This window comes from Chelonoidis abingdonii, chromosome 3 (assembly GCF_003597395.2).
Source record: "Chelonoidis abingdonii isolate Lonesome George chromosome 3, CheloAbing_2.0, whole genome shotgun sequence".
NCBI lineage: Eukaryota > Metazoa > Chordata > Testudines > Testudinidae > Chelonoidis > Chelonoidis abingdonii.
The window spans coordinates 203,019,850-203,040,167 of record NC_133771.1 but is presented as its reverse complement, the minus strand read 5'-3'; the positions used below and the strand labels follow the sequence as shown (position 1 = coordinate 203,040,167).

The 20,318-nt window shown below is 42.1% G+C and overlaps 1 protein-coding gene across 5 annotated transcripts in view; it reads right to left on the bottom strand.

Annotated features, from left to right (window-relative positions):
- Window positions 1-20,318, bottom strand: part of WDPCP (WD repeat containing planar cell polarity effector) — a 244,455-nt gene that overhangs the window by 97,998 nt on the left and 126,139 nt on the right. For all 5 annotated transcript variants that reach the window (XM_032763269.2, XM_032763270.2, XM_075064464.1 and 2 more), the window contains exons 10-12: window positions 17,423-18,032; window positions 7,071-7,259; window positions 4,353-4,476 (exon numbers count right to left, since the gene is read on the bottom strand). In XM_032763269.2, the coding sequence (XP_032619160.1) occupies window positions 4,353-4,476; window positions 7,071-7,259; window positions 17,423-18,032 (923 nt within the window). The remainder of the gene's footprint in view (window positions 1-4,352; window positions 4,477-7,070; window positions 7,260-17,422; window positions 18,033-20,318) is intronic.

Sequence of the window (20,318 nt, the reverse complement as noted above, 5' to 3'; positions counted from 1 at the left end):
AACAGACAGAAACAATGTGGCTGCATTAAAATTACATGTTGTAATTTGCATTTTATTTCCTTCTAGTAGTGATTTACTTTCATCTCTTTGCTGTTCATATTCTGTGCTATCACAATTGGTTATGACCTACGTTTTTGGACATGAGCAGTGTTTTTGGGTAGCTTCATTTTTAGGTGTCCAATTTGAGACACCTTAAAGGGGCCGGATATCCAGTGCCCACCATATTCTGAAAATCAGGCCCCTTTAAGGTGTCTCAAGCTGGGCACCAAGAAATGAAGGCCTATTATTTCACTGATTTGGAAACAGGTCTCTCAAGGCATTTGTAATGGGATACAAAGCCTTTCATCTACAGCACCTGCCACCTACTGTTCCGGTTGGGCTGGCAGTGACCCATTGCCATTTGATGGCTGTTTGATGACCCCAAATACCGTTTAATTCCACCTCATGTACAGGACCATATAAACACACTACATGCATGCACAAAACATCTCTGATTTCCACTGTGCATATAGATCCAGCACCAGTCACAACAGGTGCACTGCCTGGCTGTGTGTACCATTCAGAAATCTGGCAGTGTCTTGAGTTCACTCCTGGCTAAAAGGTTCCCCCCTTTTCTTTGCTGACACTGTGCAAAACAATGCTGATCACAGTAATGTGAACTGCACTAATGACACTGGTATCCAAACAGTTTTGAAGGCAGTGACAATGGGATTTCCATTGGTCAAATATACATTCTACTACAATGATCCTACAATTACTGAGCATATAGCTGACCTTCCTTTTGTCAGGTCCTGTGAAATAAGGGTACAGTTTTATAAGCCATGGCAAGAGGGGTAAGTGGGGTTCCCTAGTATAACAGAGGGAACAGTGGCTATTTATAACAATGTCATTTGGTGAGAACAATGGTCCATTTTGTCCAGGAAGGTAAAGTCCTGATCTCTTAAATATCCTGGTATCACGCAACCTGCTACTGCATCCCACTTTAGTGTCCATGAATCTGCCCCCGTGGTCAGGGCCTGCTTAATGATGTAGTAGTAACCTTTGCAGTTTATGAACTCATGCTTGCAGAGGGAAAACTACAGGCATATGAGACCCATCGATGGCATCGGCACAGTTTGGAAAGTCCATTCTCTCAAAGCCAGCAATTATTTCAGGAACATCTGTAATGCCCACAACCTTTGGCTAGGTCACAGTCCTGATTGCTTCACAAACCTCTGCCACAACAACGCCCACAGTTGATTTGCCAAATCCCAACTGGTTAGCCACAGACCTGTGGCAGTGTGGGGTAACCAGCTTCCACTGGGCTATAGCAACCTGCTTCTGGATTTCTGTGGCCTCCCTCATGAGGATGTCCTGTTTCTGGAGAGTTGGAGCAAGCTGATCCCAAACCTCTGGAACATTTACTTTATGTGAACGTGCTGGACTCACTATTGGTCACCACAGGTCCACATGATGATGTGATCCCACCAGTCGGTGCTTGTGGCCCTGCTCCAGAAACACTGGTCTACATAGTGGGAATCTATGGCTAAGGCAACAGGCTGGCATGTCAGTATCCCCCTCGCAAATGCCGCCAAAATGTCCACCAATGTCTTGCAGACGCTCTGCCTGAGCAGCATAAGATGGAGAAGTTCTTCCACTGGCTCTAAATCCATGTTGATGGCTCTGGTTGCTGAGAGCACATGGATGCAAAATAGCTTGACTGGACATGCTGGTAGGCTAAAACCACCCAAAACAATTCTGGTCAACTCCAATGGGATGGACAGACAAGTTCTCCTACGACTCACTACAAACCAAGCCCTAGAGTGGCTTTGGCTGGTAAGGGCACTAGAACCCTGGGATACAATGGTTCACACTCACAGAAGCTGAAATTCTGACTCAGGTCTGAGCAGTGCAGTATGGATGCATCAGCACTGTTGTGGGGATCAGGTTTCCAGTGCAGTGTGGATGCTCAAGTGTGGGCTTGGAAATACTGAGTCTGCAGGCATGGGTCACACAGACCCCAGGCTTAGTTTGCTCTGAAGACATACCCTTTTTTATGTCTAAATGATATAAGTGATCAAGTTGGTTTACCAGTGTTACTTTAAATCTATAATACAGGCAGCGGCAGCTCCAGGCACCAGCGCACCAAGTGCGTGCCTGGGGCGGCAAGCCACGGGGAGCGCCCTGCCGGTCTCTGTGAGGGCGGCAGTCAGGCAGCCTTTGGTAGCTTGGCTGTGGGAGGTCTGCTGATCCTGCAGATTCAGCGGCAATTCGGCGGGGGGTACACCGAAGCCGCAGGACCAGTGGACCTCCTGCAGGCAAGCCAACGAATCCGCGGGACCGGGGACCTCCCGCAGGCGTGCCACTGAAGGCTATCTGACTGCCGTGCTTGGGGCAGCAAAAAAGCTAGAGCCGTCCCTGAATACAGGTTACATTTAGCGTACAATCAAATTATTTCTAGCCACTTAATGAAACACCTCAAAGGAAGCAGGAAATAAACCCCAGTTAAGACAGAACCACTTTAATAAAATAAAGATCAGCTATGGAGACTGGTTTTTTGCTTTCTATCAGAAAAAGCTCCCATTTCTGAACATTTCATTCTGTATTTAAATTATGTCTTTTCAGATAAAGCATTACCATCTGTTCTGCCAACAATCACATGATCATATCACTTGGATTCCACTGAATACAAATCCTACTGACAATAGGAAGACAACAAAATAGCATCCATTTGTTCCACAAACCACTACAGTATTAGGAATAGGAATTCCAGAACTGATTAAGGGCTACATTCTGTCTTGTCCGGTGGGGGAGGTACAGCACACTGGGATAGCCTTCTGTCCAGCCCCTGCCCCCACGCCACAGTTTCCAGGCAACATACTGACACTGAGGCTCCCTGATTGCTGAGGCGGGGGTGGCGGTGGGAGGAGGAGAGATTGGCTCACTGCACCCAGCCATGCTCTACAGCCTCAAGGGTTGAGAGCTTAGTCAGGGCCCCATGCCTCTGCATGCCTGATAGCATTTGGCAGCAAGCTCTCAAGTCAGAGAGGATACACCTTTCACCAGCAGCTATAAAGAGCACCTCGCAGCAATCTCTGAGGCATTCTTTCTGTATCTACTCTGTGCAGACAAAATTGCCCAGAGCACCTCCATTTGGCCATTATAGCACTGCATCCTCCCCACTGCTTCCCTCTGAAGAGCAAGGACACAATTTGTACCTAACACCATAAGTGTATCTGGCAGTGAACTCGGTTGAAGGTTCTGTCCTTAAAGTATCATATTATAATGCTAATATTATGAAATTTCATCAATTTAGAAACATTCCCTTGGCCTTTTTGTGGACTAGTTTAGTATAAAGATTATCCCTTTTCAGCTTTCCAGTTTTAAAAGAAAATTATCTCTGAGTTCTGACAGAGGTTAAATTTACCTCCAAAATAATTGACAGTTCATAATTTTGCATATAATTCTAATGAGACACAGAAAATGGGTGCTTTCATTTTTAAGTGTGTGAGTCTTACTCTTTCAGGCAGACCCCTGTATAAAAATATGGTGTAACTTTCTTATTTATCACCGAGGCAAAGAATTTCTACCTTATTTGTATTAATTGAATAGCTTCTAAGTAAAGAACAGAGCGAAAATTTCAGTTGCATTTCTATGCTAACATTTATAGCCATTCAAAAAAACCTAGGCCGTTAATTTATTATTGATCAAAACTCTACAAGTACATCAATGTTATAGAACCACAGCTAAATTTGGTTTTACGACATTTTGAAATCACTGTATGAATTACAAGTCACAGCAACATTTCTTCTTACTCCTTTATTCTTGTGGCTGAAACTGAATTTAGTTTCTTAAACTGTACTGAAGGTTGTATTATTCAAATAATAATATGGGCAGTAAGGTTATGACCTGGAATACTATTTCTTAAGTGAGAAATCTGAAGGTGGGAAGAACAAAAGACTCAGATTTCCAGGGCTCAAAGTCAAAAATATCTTGGACCACACACTGCTCATTTGCATTTTTTAGCATCAATTAAAACTCAATGTTTCTTCCTAGTTTGTAAGCTATTCCAATTGTTAGTCTAAAAGTAGTCTGCCCATAAATCGCTCTGTAAGTATACTTTCTTCTTTCTATCAAATTAAAAGGGAAAGGTTGATTCATTTTAAAGTGTATTGATGATAGAAGAGTTCTAAGTAGCACTTTATCTACAACATCACACTTGAAAGGAATGAAGTGCAAGCTAAATAAACAATGGCAATGAATGCATTTTTTTCCGGGGTGGTCCTTTTGGAAAACGTTAACCACAATAAAGTGGGCGGTTATTGAAATGTGCAATTAATTTGAAGTTAATAAAAGTTGAAGCTGTCAATCACCTGAGCAGGTGGTGGAAGAACCTTCTTGCATATCTGCTGATTGGGTCTCTATATTCCAACACAGTCATATCCAACAGGGGTCTTGTTGGAGCATAAAAGGTTCCAAGGCTTGCTTCAAGCTGTGCTGTGGAGTTCAAACATAACAGCAATGAAACAAGTGAAACTGCTTCAATTACAACAGGTTGCTCATGTTTGCCATCCGTCAGGTTTCTCAAACACAGATGAAATGTGAGCTTGTCACAGGAAAGATGAAATTAAAATACGACAGCTGGTACAAAAACAAACCTGTGTATAAACTTTCACATGCCGTAGCATTGACAAAGACTATGAGCAACAAAAAGCTGTCAAAAGTTAAGTAATCTATAAGGAACCAAGCTCTTGCCAGATACGGATAATGAAAACAGTGACTCATAAGAACAATACAGTTTGAACAAGTTCATCAGTAAAAATTAACTCCCAATTAACTCAGCTTTTCTCTTTTCTACTCAGGAAAGAATAATGAGGATCACCTTTTCAGGGTTCACCACTGTGCATTTGACCACTAGGTGGTCACCGCAGTCAAGGGAGTTACACTGGTTTAAAATGATTGTTAAGTGAGAAGACAATGAGGCCCTTCTTCTACAGAAGAATTTTTTGTGAGTCCCCCTTTCTTGACAACAGCACTTTGGCTTTACATATTTTTTAACATAAAATGTGTTTTTCTTCCATTATTTATAACTACTTGAAGTGTTTGTGTCCTAAGTGTCTTGGTGGGGCTACTTGAATGATGAATAACATGAACGTCATTATATGATGTGATTGTTGTCTGGGAGTCAGTGCGAGGTATATGTTCCTAAGTATAGGGCCAAATGATTGATGAAAGCCTCCATCTTTCTCAAATCACTGAAAGAACTTGATACATTGGGACAGATTTTCCTGTAAAGGTGGATTTGCAAGCCCTATTATTATTATTGGGTAGAGTTGTGTGTTTGCATTAAAACAGAGTACACCTGACTCATTATCTCATTAGGCAGACAAAATCGCATTGATTTACTGCTATTAACTTTTGTTTGAACTAACCATTTCTGCATCTAGTGATAACGGCTCTTTAGTTCTAAGCATAGTTACATTTTATTTTATTAGGTTTGACAGCACTTAAATGCTCCTATAATACAGCCTTATAAACATGGGCGAAGTGTTAGTAAATTAGGTTTTACATTATCTTCAATCTAAACGGTAAGATAAGATAAACCTTAAAGGTATTTTCTTTCAAAGCACAGTCAATTTAGACTAAAATTGACTACAGCAATGTCATTGAGAAAACAAGCCATACTCTCTTGCTATTGCTGTTTTCCTGACGGTATGTTTTGTACTTCTGAAATGTGCCAACCTACATGGGATATGGGTAACTACTAGCACAGTTATATATTCATTAGATAGCCCAGCTTGATGTTGAAGACAGAAATAAAGATCTCAGAGATAACCGCCATACTGCTACAAATAAAAGGGCTCACTGGATTTCACTAATAAAAAGAAAACAAATTACCATGTCAAATTTGTTAGATTCATATAGAATAAATCCAGGCTGGAATAAAATTCGGCCTGTCATAAGACAGCATTAGGCAGCTGCATGGGGAGAAAATACACAGATATCTATTTAGAATGTGCATATTTTTATAACAGATTCAAGAAGAGCCTATTTTTTCCACTGGTTACTTTAAAAGTGTGTTCTATTAAGACAAGATTTTAGCGCTGTACATTTGCAGAGTGGAGGTTATGGTAATCTGACTCACAGCTCATGCTGTAAAACAGGGATGGCCAACTGATGGTTTGAGAGCAAGCTGGGCAGCTTACAATTTGCCTAAGATCTATAACTCATCACATCCACTAGCACTAGCCTTTCTTCCCCTAAAAGATAAGCCTGGTACACAGTTGTATTCTTGCTGGGCCATGGCATGACACCTTGTCACTCAACTGTTGTACTCTAAATTTTGGAGTCTGTCGCATTCCAATATACAATTCAGTGGGAAGCCATCACACCAGGGTCCAGCGGAGATGAGGCTGAGCCTTAAATTCATCCTTTCGTGTGGGAGATGTCAGGAATCACTGCAGGGGACAGGGAGGTTACAGTGAGTGGAGGTGTAGTGGTCCTAAGGTTTGCAGGAGATACAGGGAGTGTGAAAAAAGACACTGGCTGTTGCATTGAAAGACCGTTCTTTTTGCAAATACCCCCAAACTGAACTAAATACTCCTGTCCCCTCCCCATGACAATGGCCTTCCTTAATTTGGTGCCGGTTCTAAATATTGATATAAAATCAATATTTGACTTCTGTACTGGCCAACATTACTCACTGATTTCAATATAAGATGTCTGTCTGTCTGTCTGTCTATCGCTAGATAGATAGATAGATACATCGCTAGATAGATAAAATTACTGTATCATATATTTTCATATAAACAACACAAAGATGCATGTGTATATACTATGTAATATATGTGTTATTACACCTTCCTTACTATTAATATGAATTAAAATGCAACTTGTGTGTGCATAATCTTATTAAAATATCTATATAATAATGACATTTGATTGTAGAATAGCAAAGCATAATTCTGACTAGCCAGGATCTAGTAAATATTGCGCCTTCTTTTAAAAGCCAATATGTATTATCAAAATCATTCAAGTATAGATTTTAAAATATAAGTATAAATATTTATGAAATACAACCAAACTCTGACCTTCTCTCTCTGGCGTCAGCTTTTGTCTAAGAAGGTGATTTACAATGGCACTCATGCTTATGTAACACTGATGACCCATAGTGTCCCAGTTCATGCTGCTCAGGACACTAACCGCCTCATATATTTCATCATAACGAACATACTGGTGGATGATTTCCACAGGGCCCAGCCGTCCTCTTGTGATGACACCTGTCATAGGAAATATTAAAGCCAAGGATAGCACCATAGCATTGTAGAAAAATGATTCTCTATTTTTCAGCAGTTACAAATATTGTTCCTTATTAATTCAGATTTTAATAAGTAAATGAGTTTTATGTTTAAATATTATGTAGTACATTTGTACAGCACCTTTTACAGGCTGGCCAGATAGCAAGTGTCAAAAATTGGGACAGGAGGTAGGGGGTAATAGGTACCTATGTGAGAAAAAGATCCAAAAATCGGGACTGTCCCTATAAAATCGGAACATCTGGTCATCCTAACCTTTTATCTAAACATATTTAGCCTATATATTTTACATGGTGCAGAAAACCCAAAAGTGAAATGCATCCATGTATGGGGCAGGGATTGTGGCATATACTTACCAGCACAGCAACAGTACATAACAGTTTATATTATTTGTTTATCTTAAATTATTTACAGGTTTTTTATATGGTGCTCATCACCATAGTACCTGGATTCCTCACATACGTTAATAAAATGAATTTTCACAATGTCTCTGCCAGGTAAGAAGGTATTATTAGAGAAGACAGAAAGCAAAGAATAGCGTAAAGTTTAGAGAAACAGTTTCTTGACAACTTAAGTGAGTGCTTCCTGGACCAGCTAGTTCTAGAGCACGCAGGAGGAAAGGCTATTCTCAGCTTAGTTTTAAGTAACGCAGAGGAGTTAATTCAAGAAGCAACAGCTGCTCAGCTACTAAGTAATAGTGACCACAATATAATTAGGTTTATCGTCATCCTAGGAGGAGGTAAAGAACCAAGAGGTTACACAGTGATGATAAACTTTAGAAAGGGAGAACTCAATCAAATAAGATGGCAAGTCAAAAAGCCCCTAAAATCAAAAATAAAGGAAATAAAATCCTTACACGTGGCATAGATATTACTTAAAAACAGCAACAGAGACTCAGAAGACATGTATTAGACCAAACAAAGAGGGAACCAGAAAGGTAAAGAGCAAGCCAATGGCAAGGTTCAAGAGGCTATGTGAACCAAACAGAAATCCTTCCAAGTTTGGAACTCTGATCCTAGTGAAGCCAGTAAACAGGGGCACAGATGACAGCAGGCAATATACAAGAGGGAAAATAGAAGGGACTAAATGGATTTTGAAAAGCAAATAGCTAAAAGTACAAAAACAAACAGTAAGACTTTTTAAAAAACAGTATATTGGAAGCAGGAAGCCTGCAGGTACTTTACCTCCCCCTATGATGTTAAACCAAACTGCAGTGTCTGAAGAGGAGGTGCTGGAACAAACCAGTAATTTAAAAAGAAGTACATCACCAGGACAAGATGGTACAAATCCAGAAGTACTGAAGGAGCTTAAATGTGAAGTGGCTGAGCTGCTAACAAGAATAGGCAGTCTCTGAATAAAACACCCATTGTTCCAGAAGATTGGAGAGTAGTAGATGCTGTATCTGTATTTTTAAATGTATAGAGGTGATACGGGAGATTACAGTCCTGGAAGCCATACATCTGTACACGGTCAGTTGATTGAAATGATAATTAAAAAGAAAATAAAAAATGCCTAAATGATCATGAGATGATAAGGTCTAACCAACACAGTTTCTGCAGAGGAAAATCATGTCTCTCTAATATATTAGAGTTCTTTGGACATATCAATAGAATAGTGGATAAACGAGAACCAGTAACTATTTATTTAGACTTTCAAAAGGTCTTTGATAAGGTCCCCCCACAAGAGGTTATTAAAGAAGCTACCTAGTCCTGGAGTCAGAGGGAAGTACTGTCATGGATCAAAAAACAGGTAGGAGACAGAAAGCAAAGAGTAGGATTAAATGGTCAAGAGGATGGAAAACTACTTTAGGTACTGGGTGCTCAAACCCAGCCCATTAAAAACAGCATCATCAGCTTTCCATCTCAGCAATTCCAAAGCGAAGATGCTGAATGTAAACTTCTGTGGCAAGGCAATCACTCACGAACTGAACCCCTGCTATCTAGGAGTCACCCTCGATTGCAGCCTTACCTATCAACAACATCTGAAACAGGTGAGTCATAAAATGAAGTGTTGCACCAATATCATCCAAAAAGCTAGCAGGATCTAGCTGGGGTTGTGATGCTCAAATGCTACGAATGGCAACACGGGTTTAGTTTATTCCACAGCTGAGTACTGTGCACCTGTTTGGGAAAGAAGCTCACACACGGGTCTCACTGATATCCAGCTATAAGACTTGTAACTGGCACCCTGAAGTCCTCCCCACTGCCTTGGTTCCAGTCCTTGCTAACATCCCTCCTAAACCATCCGGTGAGAGATGGCTACATTGTGTGAGTACAAGAAAGCTCTTGGTAACCAAAAGCTCCTGCGCCATGACAACCTTGTTCACCCTCCTTACCCTCGCTCTTAGTCCCGCCAACCATTCTGGGTGGTTGAAGAAGCTGACTTTAATCCATAAGACACCTGGTGGATGCAATAGGCAGGTTCTGATGTAAACAACAACCACCTCATAGATGATCCCACCATAGAACTGTCTGGTTTCTTGCTGTGCTAAAGACAGTGGGATGGCCACCAACTATATTAGGACATGACATGGAAGATGCATGCACGTGATGCACAAATGGGGAATCAAGGACAGAAAGGACTGTGAAGAACTTCAGAGGGACCTAACCAAGCTAGGTGAATAGGCAACATGATGACAAATGAAATTCAATGTCATGAATGCAGATTAATGAATATTGGAAGGAAAAATATAAAAGTTATTCATATACTTTACAAGGTTCTAAATTAAGTGTATCAACTCAGAAAAGAGAACTGGGAATCACAGACAGCTCAGTGAGGACCTCTGTGCAGTGTTCAGTGACCTCTGTTCAGTGTGCAGCTCTGGTTAGAAAAACAAACAAAATAAGAGGATGCATAAGGATTGGGATTGAGAACAATGAGGAAAATACTATAGTGCCTTTATGTAAATCAGTGGTGCAGTCTCATCGGGAATACTCTGTGCACCATTTAAAAAAGGATATTGTATAACTGCAGGAGGTTCAAAGAAGGGAGGCAAGTATGGTTATGGAAAAACTAATGAAGAGAAATTAAAAAGACTGGGGTGATTTACCTTAGAAAGGAGACAACTAAGCGAGGACATGATATAGAGAAGGTAGCCTGAGAACATCTGTTCTCATAAAGTAAGAACAAAGGTGATATTCAATGAAACTGGAAGGTGACAAATTCAAAACTGATAAAGGAAATACTTTTCATAAAATGTGGAATTAGACTGTGGAACTCATTGCCACAAGATGTCATTGGAGCCAAGAATGTAGCAAATTTCAAAAAGGGATTGGACATTTATATAGATAAAAAGAATATCCGGTGTTTAGAATAGCTAATGCTCACAAAGATTTTGGAAGAGATATTAAACCTTGTGTTTCAGGGCTTAAGGCAATCTCTGATTATTGGAGATTACAATGAAACATAATGTGGCGGAAAGATTATCCTGTATCTGCCTACAGCCGGGTTCTTGCACCTTCCTCTGAAGACTCGTGTGATGACTCCTGCAAGAGATGGGATACTGAACCAGATGAGCCATGGGTTTGATTAGGTATAACAGTTCTTATGTAACTTCAAAGGAATTTTTTTGGTAGGCCAGCATATAAATATTGGGGTTGGAATTATACTAGGACATTATGAGTTTGGGATCCATTGACCTTAAAGGAAGTTGAGATCAAGTTCTAACACTCTGAGAACGAAAGTGCTATGGGATCTTCTTTGATCCTACAGTAAACAGTCAGAGCCTCCCCATTAGGTGTCACACATAAAAGTTACCTCCAGCTCAGCAAAATCCCCTACTTGAGGCATTTCTTCAGTATTTAATTATAGGGAAGAATGTGACCTTGTGAGACAATATGAAAGAGTGGCCGTCTCCAGGATGCCCGTTTGTGTCCTCAGGGTGGCCCTGCATGCAGCCCCTTCCTCTATTTCCCAATTCCAGAGCCCACAGTAACTCTACGCAAGCTTTCCAAATATAAATATTCCTTTGTGGGGTTAATTTATTACAAAAGTCACACAACCATAATCCAGAATTCCCCAGCATAGACCAAACACTACATTTAATCTTCAAGTCCCAACAGTCTATCAACACACCAAGTACAGTTCTGGCACTTCTCACTGCACTCAGACTCTCAGGTACGGCTCTAGCATCTCTCACCAGGCCTCCCCCCCAGCCCTTCTTGCTGGGGTATTTTCTGCCCTGGTTCATTCTCAGGCTTGGCTCTAGTTCCTGGCTGGAGACATCATCAGGGTCATCCAGTCTCCAGCCGTCAGTCCTCTGACCCTCAGGCTTCAGCTGTCTGGCTCAGAGAGTCAGCAGGCATCTCCCTTTCCAGCCCTCTCTGGAGGTGACTCCCCTGATTGCCTCCCTGTTTTCTGCTTTCACCAGCTGGATCTGGCGCCACTGCTCACTAGGGAACTGTTACCGCTCCCTCCTTCAGGGTCATCCCTTCCTTGAAGCTCTGAGCCCAGCCCTGCTCTCGTTCTGAGCACTCGTTCGGGCTCTCTCTTTCTCTGGGTACATCTGAACTACAGACACTATACTGGCACAGCCACACAGTGCAGATAGATGGGAGTTTGCTTTCAGTGTAGGAATAACCAACTGCCAAACAAAGTTATATGTGTCAGCAGAAGCCCTCTTCCATCCACACAGCTGCCTCTACACTGGGGGTTATGCTGACATAGCTATGTGGGTCGGGCTGTGTTTTTTTTTTCCACACCTCTGACCGACATAGCAATGCTGATATAACTTTTCAGTGTAGATCAGACCTCACTCTCAGGGTTCTGCACTCTCCCTTTACTTTGGCCTGTCTCTTATTTGTAACTCCCAGGGGCAGCCCCGCACTCCTCATTATCTCAAACTAGCACTCATCTGGACTGGAATAGAAGAGCAGGGCTTGATTTCATTTAAAGGGCCAGCTATCTTTTTACAGACACCAACATCAGTGCATCTTTCAATTCCAGATAAGAACTGCTTAAAATCAGAGTTAACATACCTATCATAATGAAATAAACTGACCAGCATGCTCCCCACTCTAAAAGAAGATGAGTTATGTACAATTCTTGTTCTCTAGAGGTTGAAGTTATAATGCATCCCCAATCCTGGGTCTATACTTCTGCACATGCCCAGAATTCTCCAGAAAATAGTGTTCTAGATTATCATTGACTAGCCAGCTGATCATATCAATGTGGCTACCTACAGCCTATATGCACCACGGCTAATATTCTCAGCTATGTGCCTGGTTTGAGTACCAGGGCCAAATAGTATTGTAGCGAGGGGGGTCCCCTCCCCCCCGCTCCTGAGACAGGGAATAGGCTAGGAACCCTGCAGTCCCAGGCAGAGGCCCGGCTGCCTATCCCCGCCCCCAGGAAGTCAAGGGGCGGGACCGGAAGTTCAAGGCCCCCTCTGCCTGTTCCCGCCCCCAGGAAGTCAGGGGGCGGGACAGGAAGTATAAAAACCCGGTCCCAGCCCTCAGTTAGAAGGAGGCCGCGGAGAGGCAGACGTGGGTGCCCGAGCTCCCTGGGCCCGGTTACCCACGCTCGGTATTCCGGAGGGGTCCTGCCTGACCTCCCTGGGAGCCAGCACCATAGACAGGGGCCGCGCCTATCGGACGCTCCCCTGCGGAACGACTGGACCAGAACACCCGAACCCCGGATGGTGAGACTGGACCGACTGCCTAGCCCCGGTACCCGAGGAACTGGACCGAGACCGCCGAACCCAGGACGCTGAGGACTTGGATGGACCACCTGGACCCCGGTACCCTGAGGATGGACTGGACCGCCTCATGAGACACTGAAGCCCGTGAGGAACCTAATGATCTGGGAACCCCTGGACGACACCGTGAAGGGCAGGTACCCAGGGAGGGGAAGGTTGGAAGCAGCCGGCGGGCTGACTACAGATCAGACCGCAGAGGCCCAGCCGATGTCGTATCGTGCATGGCCCAGATCCCCACTGACATCCGGTCAGTGATGTTTGGTGCGTGGACACCCTGCCGCTCACGCGTCAGTGGTGTTTCGGGCCAGGAATTCCCCACTGCTCTGCCTTAAGCAGCGACCGCCGCTACTAGGGCCCCGGGCATGGAACGCAGTGGAGTGAGAGGGACTGCGTTCCCCTGCCACCCTTAAGGTGTGGCAGACTCCCCTTCCTTTACTTAACCCGATTGCCTCCAGTGTCTACTCTCTGCCTGCCACAATAGCCAGAAGCCCCTAAACTGCCTATTGCTCTGCCCTGTCCAAAGGGCCGAAGGCCCTGAACTTGCTTGGTGCTCTGCCCTGTCCAAAGGGTCAGCAGCCCTCTGAACTTGCTTGGTGCTCTGCCCTGCCAAGGCCAGACCCTAAACTGCCTATTGCTTGGGGGGGCTGCCCTGTCCCAAGGGCACAGAGCCCTAGAACTGACTTGGTGCTCTGCCCTGCAAGGCCAGGCCTCCTAAACTGCCTATTGCTCTCCCTGTGCCAAGGGCCAGAGCCCTGATGCTAGGTGCTCTGCCTGCCCAAAGGGCAGGAGCTCCTAAACTGCTTGTAGCTCTGCCCTGCACCAAAGGGACAGAGCCCTTAAACTACTTGTTGCTCTGTCCTGCACGAAAGGACCGGAGCCCCGAAAACTGTTCGTTCGCCGCCCGGCCCTACCCAAGGGCTCGGACTACCGACTTCATTCGCTCAGCCCCTGCAACCGGGAGCTGAGCCCCGGCCAAGGCCGTTACAGTATGTATATTTAAAACTGGTTTCAGAGTAGCAGCTGTGTTAGTCTGTATCTGCAAAAAGAACAGGAGTCCTTTTGGCACCTTAGAGACTAACAAATTTATGTGAGCATAAGTTTTCGTGGACTATTTAAAACCGTTACCCTAAAACCTCAGATGTCTGGTCAGACCTGATGGTTTCAGCCATGAAACAGTATATTTCTACAATATCTCTGAAACCTACTACGAGAATATATTGTCAGTTTTTTACATTTAAAGGAAAAAGGAAACTAAATTTATTTTAAGATGATCATAGATATTCCGAAACTGTCACCCAACCCTAGTCTTAAGAAAAACATACCAGTAGGAAAGAGAAAACTGACCCTAACAATTGCAGTCAAAGACACAAAGATGGCAAGGAGCGAACCTTCTTCCAGGGGAGAAGAGTAGAGACAAGTTGCAGAAAACATATCCCACTAAGCTTTCTCAGATGCAGTTGTGGATGTAGTTTGCACAGGCATACAAGACGAAAGAAGCAAGAAAGCTGGAAAACAGGTATAGCCAGATGTCAATGACTAGCAAGTGGCTCGGAGAACCCGGTAGGCCATGCCTGATGTTTCCAGACCATTTGAAAGGCTTTGTTCATTAAAGAGAATAAAATAACGCCTTTTTTATTTTTTCAGTATCATTTAAAGAAAACATTTACCTACTAGATTACATTTCACACCTGAATTTATTGCATCGGTACTTTCTCTGTGTAATTGCCATTTTTAATTGATGTAGTTTATACCTGTGTATTTCTGGTAATGATAATATTTAATTGTTATGGTAGTCCTTATTCTTCATCAATGTTCATAGTATGTTTTTGAAGTATTGCACAAGGTAAGTAATCTTGATGTTAATTGCGAAGGGAAGATGAAAATATTTATTTATATGTTAATGAAATCTAATGTAGTACACTATCTCTCTAGGGCAAGATTGGTATCATCATTTTTCTGAATTGAAATTAGCTAGACAAAGCATTGGAGGCTTCACAGACTTGTCCACATATCTGTGGTGGCAGCTGGAAGTAAAAACTATTTTTCACAGTCACTGGAATTATTTGTTAACCTTCCTATGGAACAGTTTAGAAAATCTTGAGATAAATTATTACTGGTTAAAACAAGGGCCTAGATTTTTCAAAACTGCACATGGGCAAAAAGAGTAGCCACCATCAACCGTGACATACAAAGTTACTTGGTAAAACTATGCTGTGTGGTTAATACACTGAGTTACTGAGTTAAGCTTTCCTGGAGATTACCCTGATAGCGGAAGTGGCTCTTTGATGACAAATTTATGCATAAAGATCACCTGGCCTGAAAGGGTTAAAATTATAGTTTGGGGTGCAGTTACAGGCAGTAGAATCAAAAAATCAGATTTTTAGAAAGGCCATAAATTTAGAGTCTTTATAGCAAATCAAAAGTGCAAATTACTCTGAAGAGAGAGTACTATTTATACCGGATCAAATATGCAGTATTGCCCTGAAACTTCATTCTTTTTGTATAGACCTGCTGATTCTAACATATCGCATGTTAAAAACCTGTAACAGCCACAGTACCCTATTTACAGATATTTAGAGTCAAATATAGGGAAATTCTTGTTATAGACACCGATTCAGCAAGGTACTCATGCACAAATGTAACTTCAAGCATGTACGCTGTCTCAGAAACTACAACTGCATCTTTAAACTATCCTGTTATACACAGACACTGCTGATGGGAGGTTCTCAGGAGCGTATCCTAATACAGCACATTAGCTACTCCACATATGCAAAACCCAGCAAGTTAATTACAGCTTTCAGCATTCAGGGCTGAATGTCTGTTTTTCCGTCACATGCCTCTTATGTATTTTTATATAATTTGTATGCATATTAATCATTAATTAACAGCGGCCTAAAGAATTGCAGATCTCAGCAACGAAGACTAATCAGTGCAGTATTTCACTTTGTTAACGTGGCAAGCAGAGAGAAAGCTAAGAGAACACTGAAGAAATAGAGGACTTTATATTATGATTTGCCTAGCTGACTATATGAGGGAAAACCATGGTGTTCTATAGAGACGAGATTTGAAAGTAATATACAGAATGAATTTTAAAATGCGATAACTTTCAACTGTGGAGGTCAACATCTTCCCATTTGGATGCTTGACTTCTCTTGGGTAGTGCACTTCCAAGCGACCTACTTGGGAAAAAGGTGAGAGCCAACTCACTGCCTAATTGATTTAGGAACAGTGCCCAGGGAGACCGTCCAATTAAGTTTATAAGCTGGCAATTAGCAGGAAGGCCTCTAAGTCCCTGCACTGAGAGCCTGTTTGCCTTAATAAGAACATAAATGTGCTAGAGATAGGAAGGGGAAAGCTGTACTTTCTGGAAAGCTGTCGTGAGTAGACCCCACAAGGGAGGACTGAAGAAAAGCAAGGTATACATCGGCAGAGTGCCTTCTGTTTGACAGGTCACCAGATAATTTAGAGGGTTATTTTTTTAAATGGACAACATGCATAAAAACATCAAACAGACGCTTTAATTAGTGCTCTATTTGGTGCTTTACAGCTGCTAAGCACTATTCGACATGGTGGAGCGGCATTATCTCATAATAGATGGCCATCTGCAAACATTTTTCTTTAATACTATTTTTGGAGAACAGTGACAACCTGGCTAGCTCTTTTCAAACAATAAAAATATGGCTAAATCGGACATTTTGCTGGTTGCCAAAGCCACACGGTATCAATTTACCAATTTGTTGTTACACCTTGAAGACTGTGTTATCTGAATCACTTGACTTGTAATAGCCAGAACAGTGCTTAAATCCCAGAGACTTAGGCATGTTCCGATACCTAGCTAAACACTTGAAGAAAAATAAGATAAAAACCAAGAATCTTTCATAAACGAGTACCACTGACTAAAACTATAACTACAATTACACAATTTACAAAACTTGAGAAAAAGTTTTTCTAAGGAGAGAACAGGAAAGAGTGTGAGAAGCTCACACACACATTCTGACTACCAACCAAGGGGGTGAAAAGGGGGATTGTGATGGCCCTGCCCCTTTATACCCCTGGCTAGTTCCATGAGCCTGTGGAGGTGCATGAGCCACCCCAATGGGTACCCGTAAGCGAAAAAGCTCTCTGTCTTCATGCAAAGGCATCTAAAGTGGAATGGGCATATGCAAGCACTCAGAAAAGAACTCTGATTTTGTAATTCTGATGTAAATAACTTTTAATAAAAAAACTATTTTTGTTGTAGTTGCACCTAGAAGCCCCCCTCACAGGTTAGGTTTCCATTACGTTAGTCACTGTATGAGGGGACATCAAATTTATTTGGAACATAGCAATTTTGAGACTAAAGTGAGCGATTTCCTTGAAAATCAGAGAAGCTGGTGAAGAAAGGGTATTGCCTAGAGACCTTAATGTACAGTACATGTGCTGAGTGACTTACCAAGTTTAAACTGAAGTACTCCTAAAGGTCCTTTGTCAAACCGAATTAACAGAAGGTCATGAACATCCAAGCTGTTGTCGCTGTCAGACGCAGTGTGAGGAGCTGCCCATTGTATCTGGATGAGGCTGCTAGACACATCAAACCGTTTACTGAATTGCAAAGTTGCTTCAGGTGAGCAGTCTTCTGCCAAAAGCTGTATTTTAATTGGGGACAATGCCATGTCAAAAAGCTGCAGCTCCCCTTGAGAGCTGCCAGCCAGAAATATGGCTCCACTGGGGTGGCAGTTTATTAAAGCAGGCAATAGTTCTGCCTGGACTAACTGAGTCACTCTCTGGTGAGCGTCATACAGAATTACTGAAGAATCTTCACAGCCCAGGACCAGCTTGTCTTCTGCAATGTTCCTGCAACAACTGATGGCCCTGGATCTTAGTGGTATTCTGGTGACTGACATGCACTGAATTTTGTTCCTAACCCACTCATAGATGCAGCTGTCAGCCATAGGCTCTTTGTCTGTGCTGATGGAGTGCTCCACTGTGTGAACCTGATAAGGCTGATTAGTGCTAAAGCTAGCATCAAGTGGATCCCATTCTGTATGGATGTAACTCAGAACCTGAAAAAAAATCCAGAATATTTTGAGTCATTTATAATGATTCATTTGTATTTTTACAGTTTTCAAAATATAATCCTCCATATAAATTCTGCAAAACAAATCTATCAATTATATTTAATAAAATGCTAACAATTTAGAATATAAAAGCCATACCACTTTCTCGCAGCTCAATAAACCAAACAAATTATCATATTTTACAAATAGATTTTTATACCTTTTATTGATTTTTAAAGGGTAATCTGTTTGGCAAAAATATAACACAACACAACCTGAACATTATTTATCTACACAGAGAGCTTAGGCGGTTAGCAGAACAGAAGACAGAAGAGAAGATAGCTCTTGCAACAGTCTCAATCCTAGAAGAAAACAAGAAAATGAGCTGCTGACTGAATGCCAAGAAAAGCTGATTATTCACTTTTAAAAAAAATCAACAAGTAAAAAAAATTACATAGTGTATCAAGAGCAAAATGTTTGTGATTGTTTGCTCTGGGACGCGGTAAGAGCAAATACTTGTGTGGGCATTGTTGGTTGTACAGCAGTGGTAGAAACAGTATATATCAAAAATCTGTGACAGTTAATGCAAGACGAGGAGAGGTTCACGAATGAAACCTAGCTGGTTTAGATTCAGAGTAAATGACTGTATGAAAAAAAAGGCCCTAGAGGTTTTTCCCCTTCCTCTGCAGCATGGGGCACGGGTCACTTGCTGGAGGATTCTCTGCAACCTTGAGGTCTTTAAACCATGATTTGAGGACTTCAATAACTCAGACATAGGGGTTCGTTACAGGAGTGGATGGGTGAGATTCTGTGGCCTGTGTTGTGCAAGAGGTCAGACTAGATGACCATAATGACCTTAAGTCTATGAATCTATGAATCTAGGACTAGCTGTAAAAATTGCAGGTTGAATAAACGAGAGGCAGAACACAAAAACAGGATGATACAAAGACAATAGATGGATAATTGTAAGAAGGCAGGAAGTTCTGTAAAGAGATGAAGAAAACAGTGGAGTCCAAGAGCCAGAGCAGAGCAGAGAAGCTATGGGAAAAAATAGGCAGTAGATAAATAACCAGCCTACTTTATAAATAGCTATTTCTCTTAAAGAGAGAGCCAATCAGTTAGCAAAAGTGTTCACCCAGGAGAAAGAGAGGGATGAGCTTGTTTGTGTTTGACTCTGCCCAACTCTGCCCTCAGTTACACCCATACAATCCCGTAAACTATATTCCAATGCTGCTGACTGGCCAATAATTTTGGAGGCCCTAAAGGCAGAAATGTCACTAAAACTTATTTTGAGGTTAGGCAGCATGCAAGTAGCAGTTAAAAAGATGGATAATAAACCTGATTAGTTGACTGAGCAGATCATTAGCCTGGAGGGGGACCAAAAAAAAAAAAAAAGGGACACCGTGTTTCAGTCAGAATTCAAAATATAGAAATATAAGAAGTTGAAACCTAACTCAAAGCTCAAAGTAGTTCATCATTTTGACTATGCTGAAGTTAGCCTCTTGCCCTGTAACCGAGACAAAAAAAATTTATTCTGATATGTCAGAATGCTGAAGTGAGGACTGGTAAATTGATAAAAAGACTATTTAGGAGGAATAAGTGGTTGGCCAGTCTGGTTAGAAGGTTTTGTTTTGGCAGTTTACTCAGCTAAAACTTTTGAGAAACTGAGCACTAAAGCAGCAACGGATTAGCTCAACTATATGGCAGCAAACTGGCCGGCTGATAATACAAACATCACTAACCTCATTTTAGATGAGCAGTGAGGGAAGAACAGAATAGAGAGCACTGCCTAGATATGAAGGAAGGTACATATCTAGTAGTCAGTGTACCTGGTTTTGATTTCTGTTTATTTCAGTTACGTTACCAGGATTAGCCCCAGTGAAACTGACCCATTGAGAATGTAATGACCAAGTAAGCCAAGGGCAAGAAAGCTAAAGACCAACAATATACAGATACCAGGGGCATATATTGCTGCACTGGAGTTATATAACATTGAGTATAAATAGAATATTATTAGCATAAAGGAGGTACATTTTATTACTTTGTACTAGGCCAGATAGATTCATAGACTCTAGGACTGGAAGGGACCTCGAGAGTGTCTGTTACAGCTATCCCCCTATTCCATTTTGTTTCTTACAGCTGTCCCCATACTCCATTTTGTTTTTGTTATCCTCCTGTGGCCGCCCCTCCCTGGCTGTTAAGTTGTTTACCAGGGCCACTGCCCTTCTCAAAGGGAGAGCCGTTTGTGCTGCGTGCTAAGTGGGACCACTGCCCTGTTCAAAGGGTTTGTCC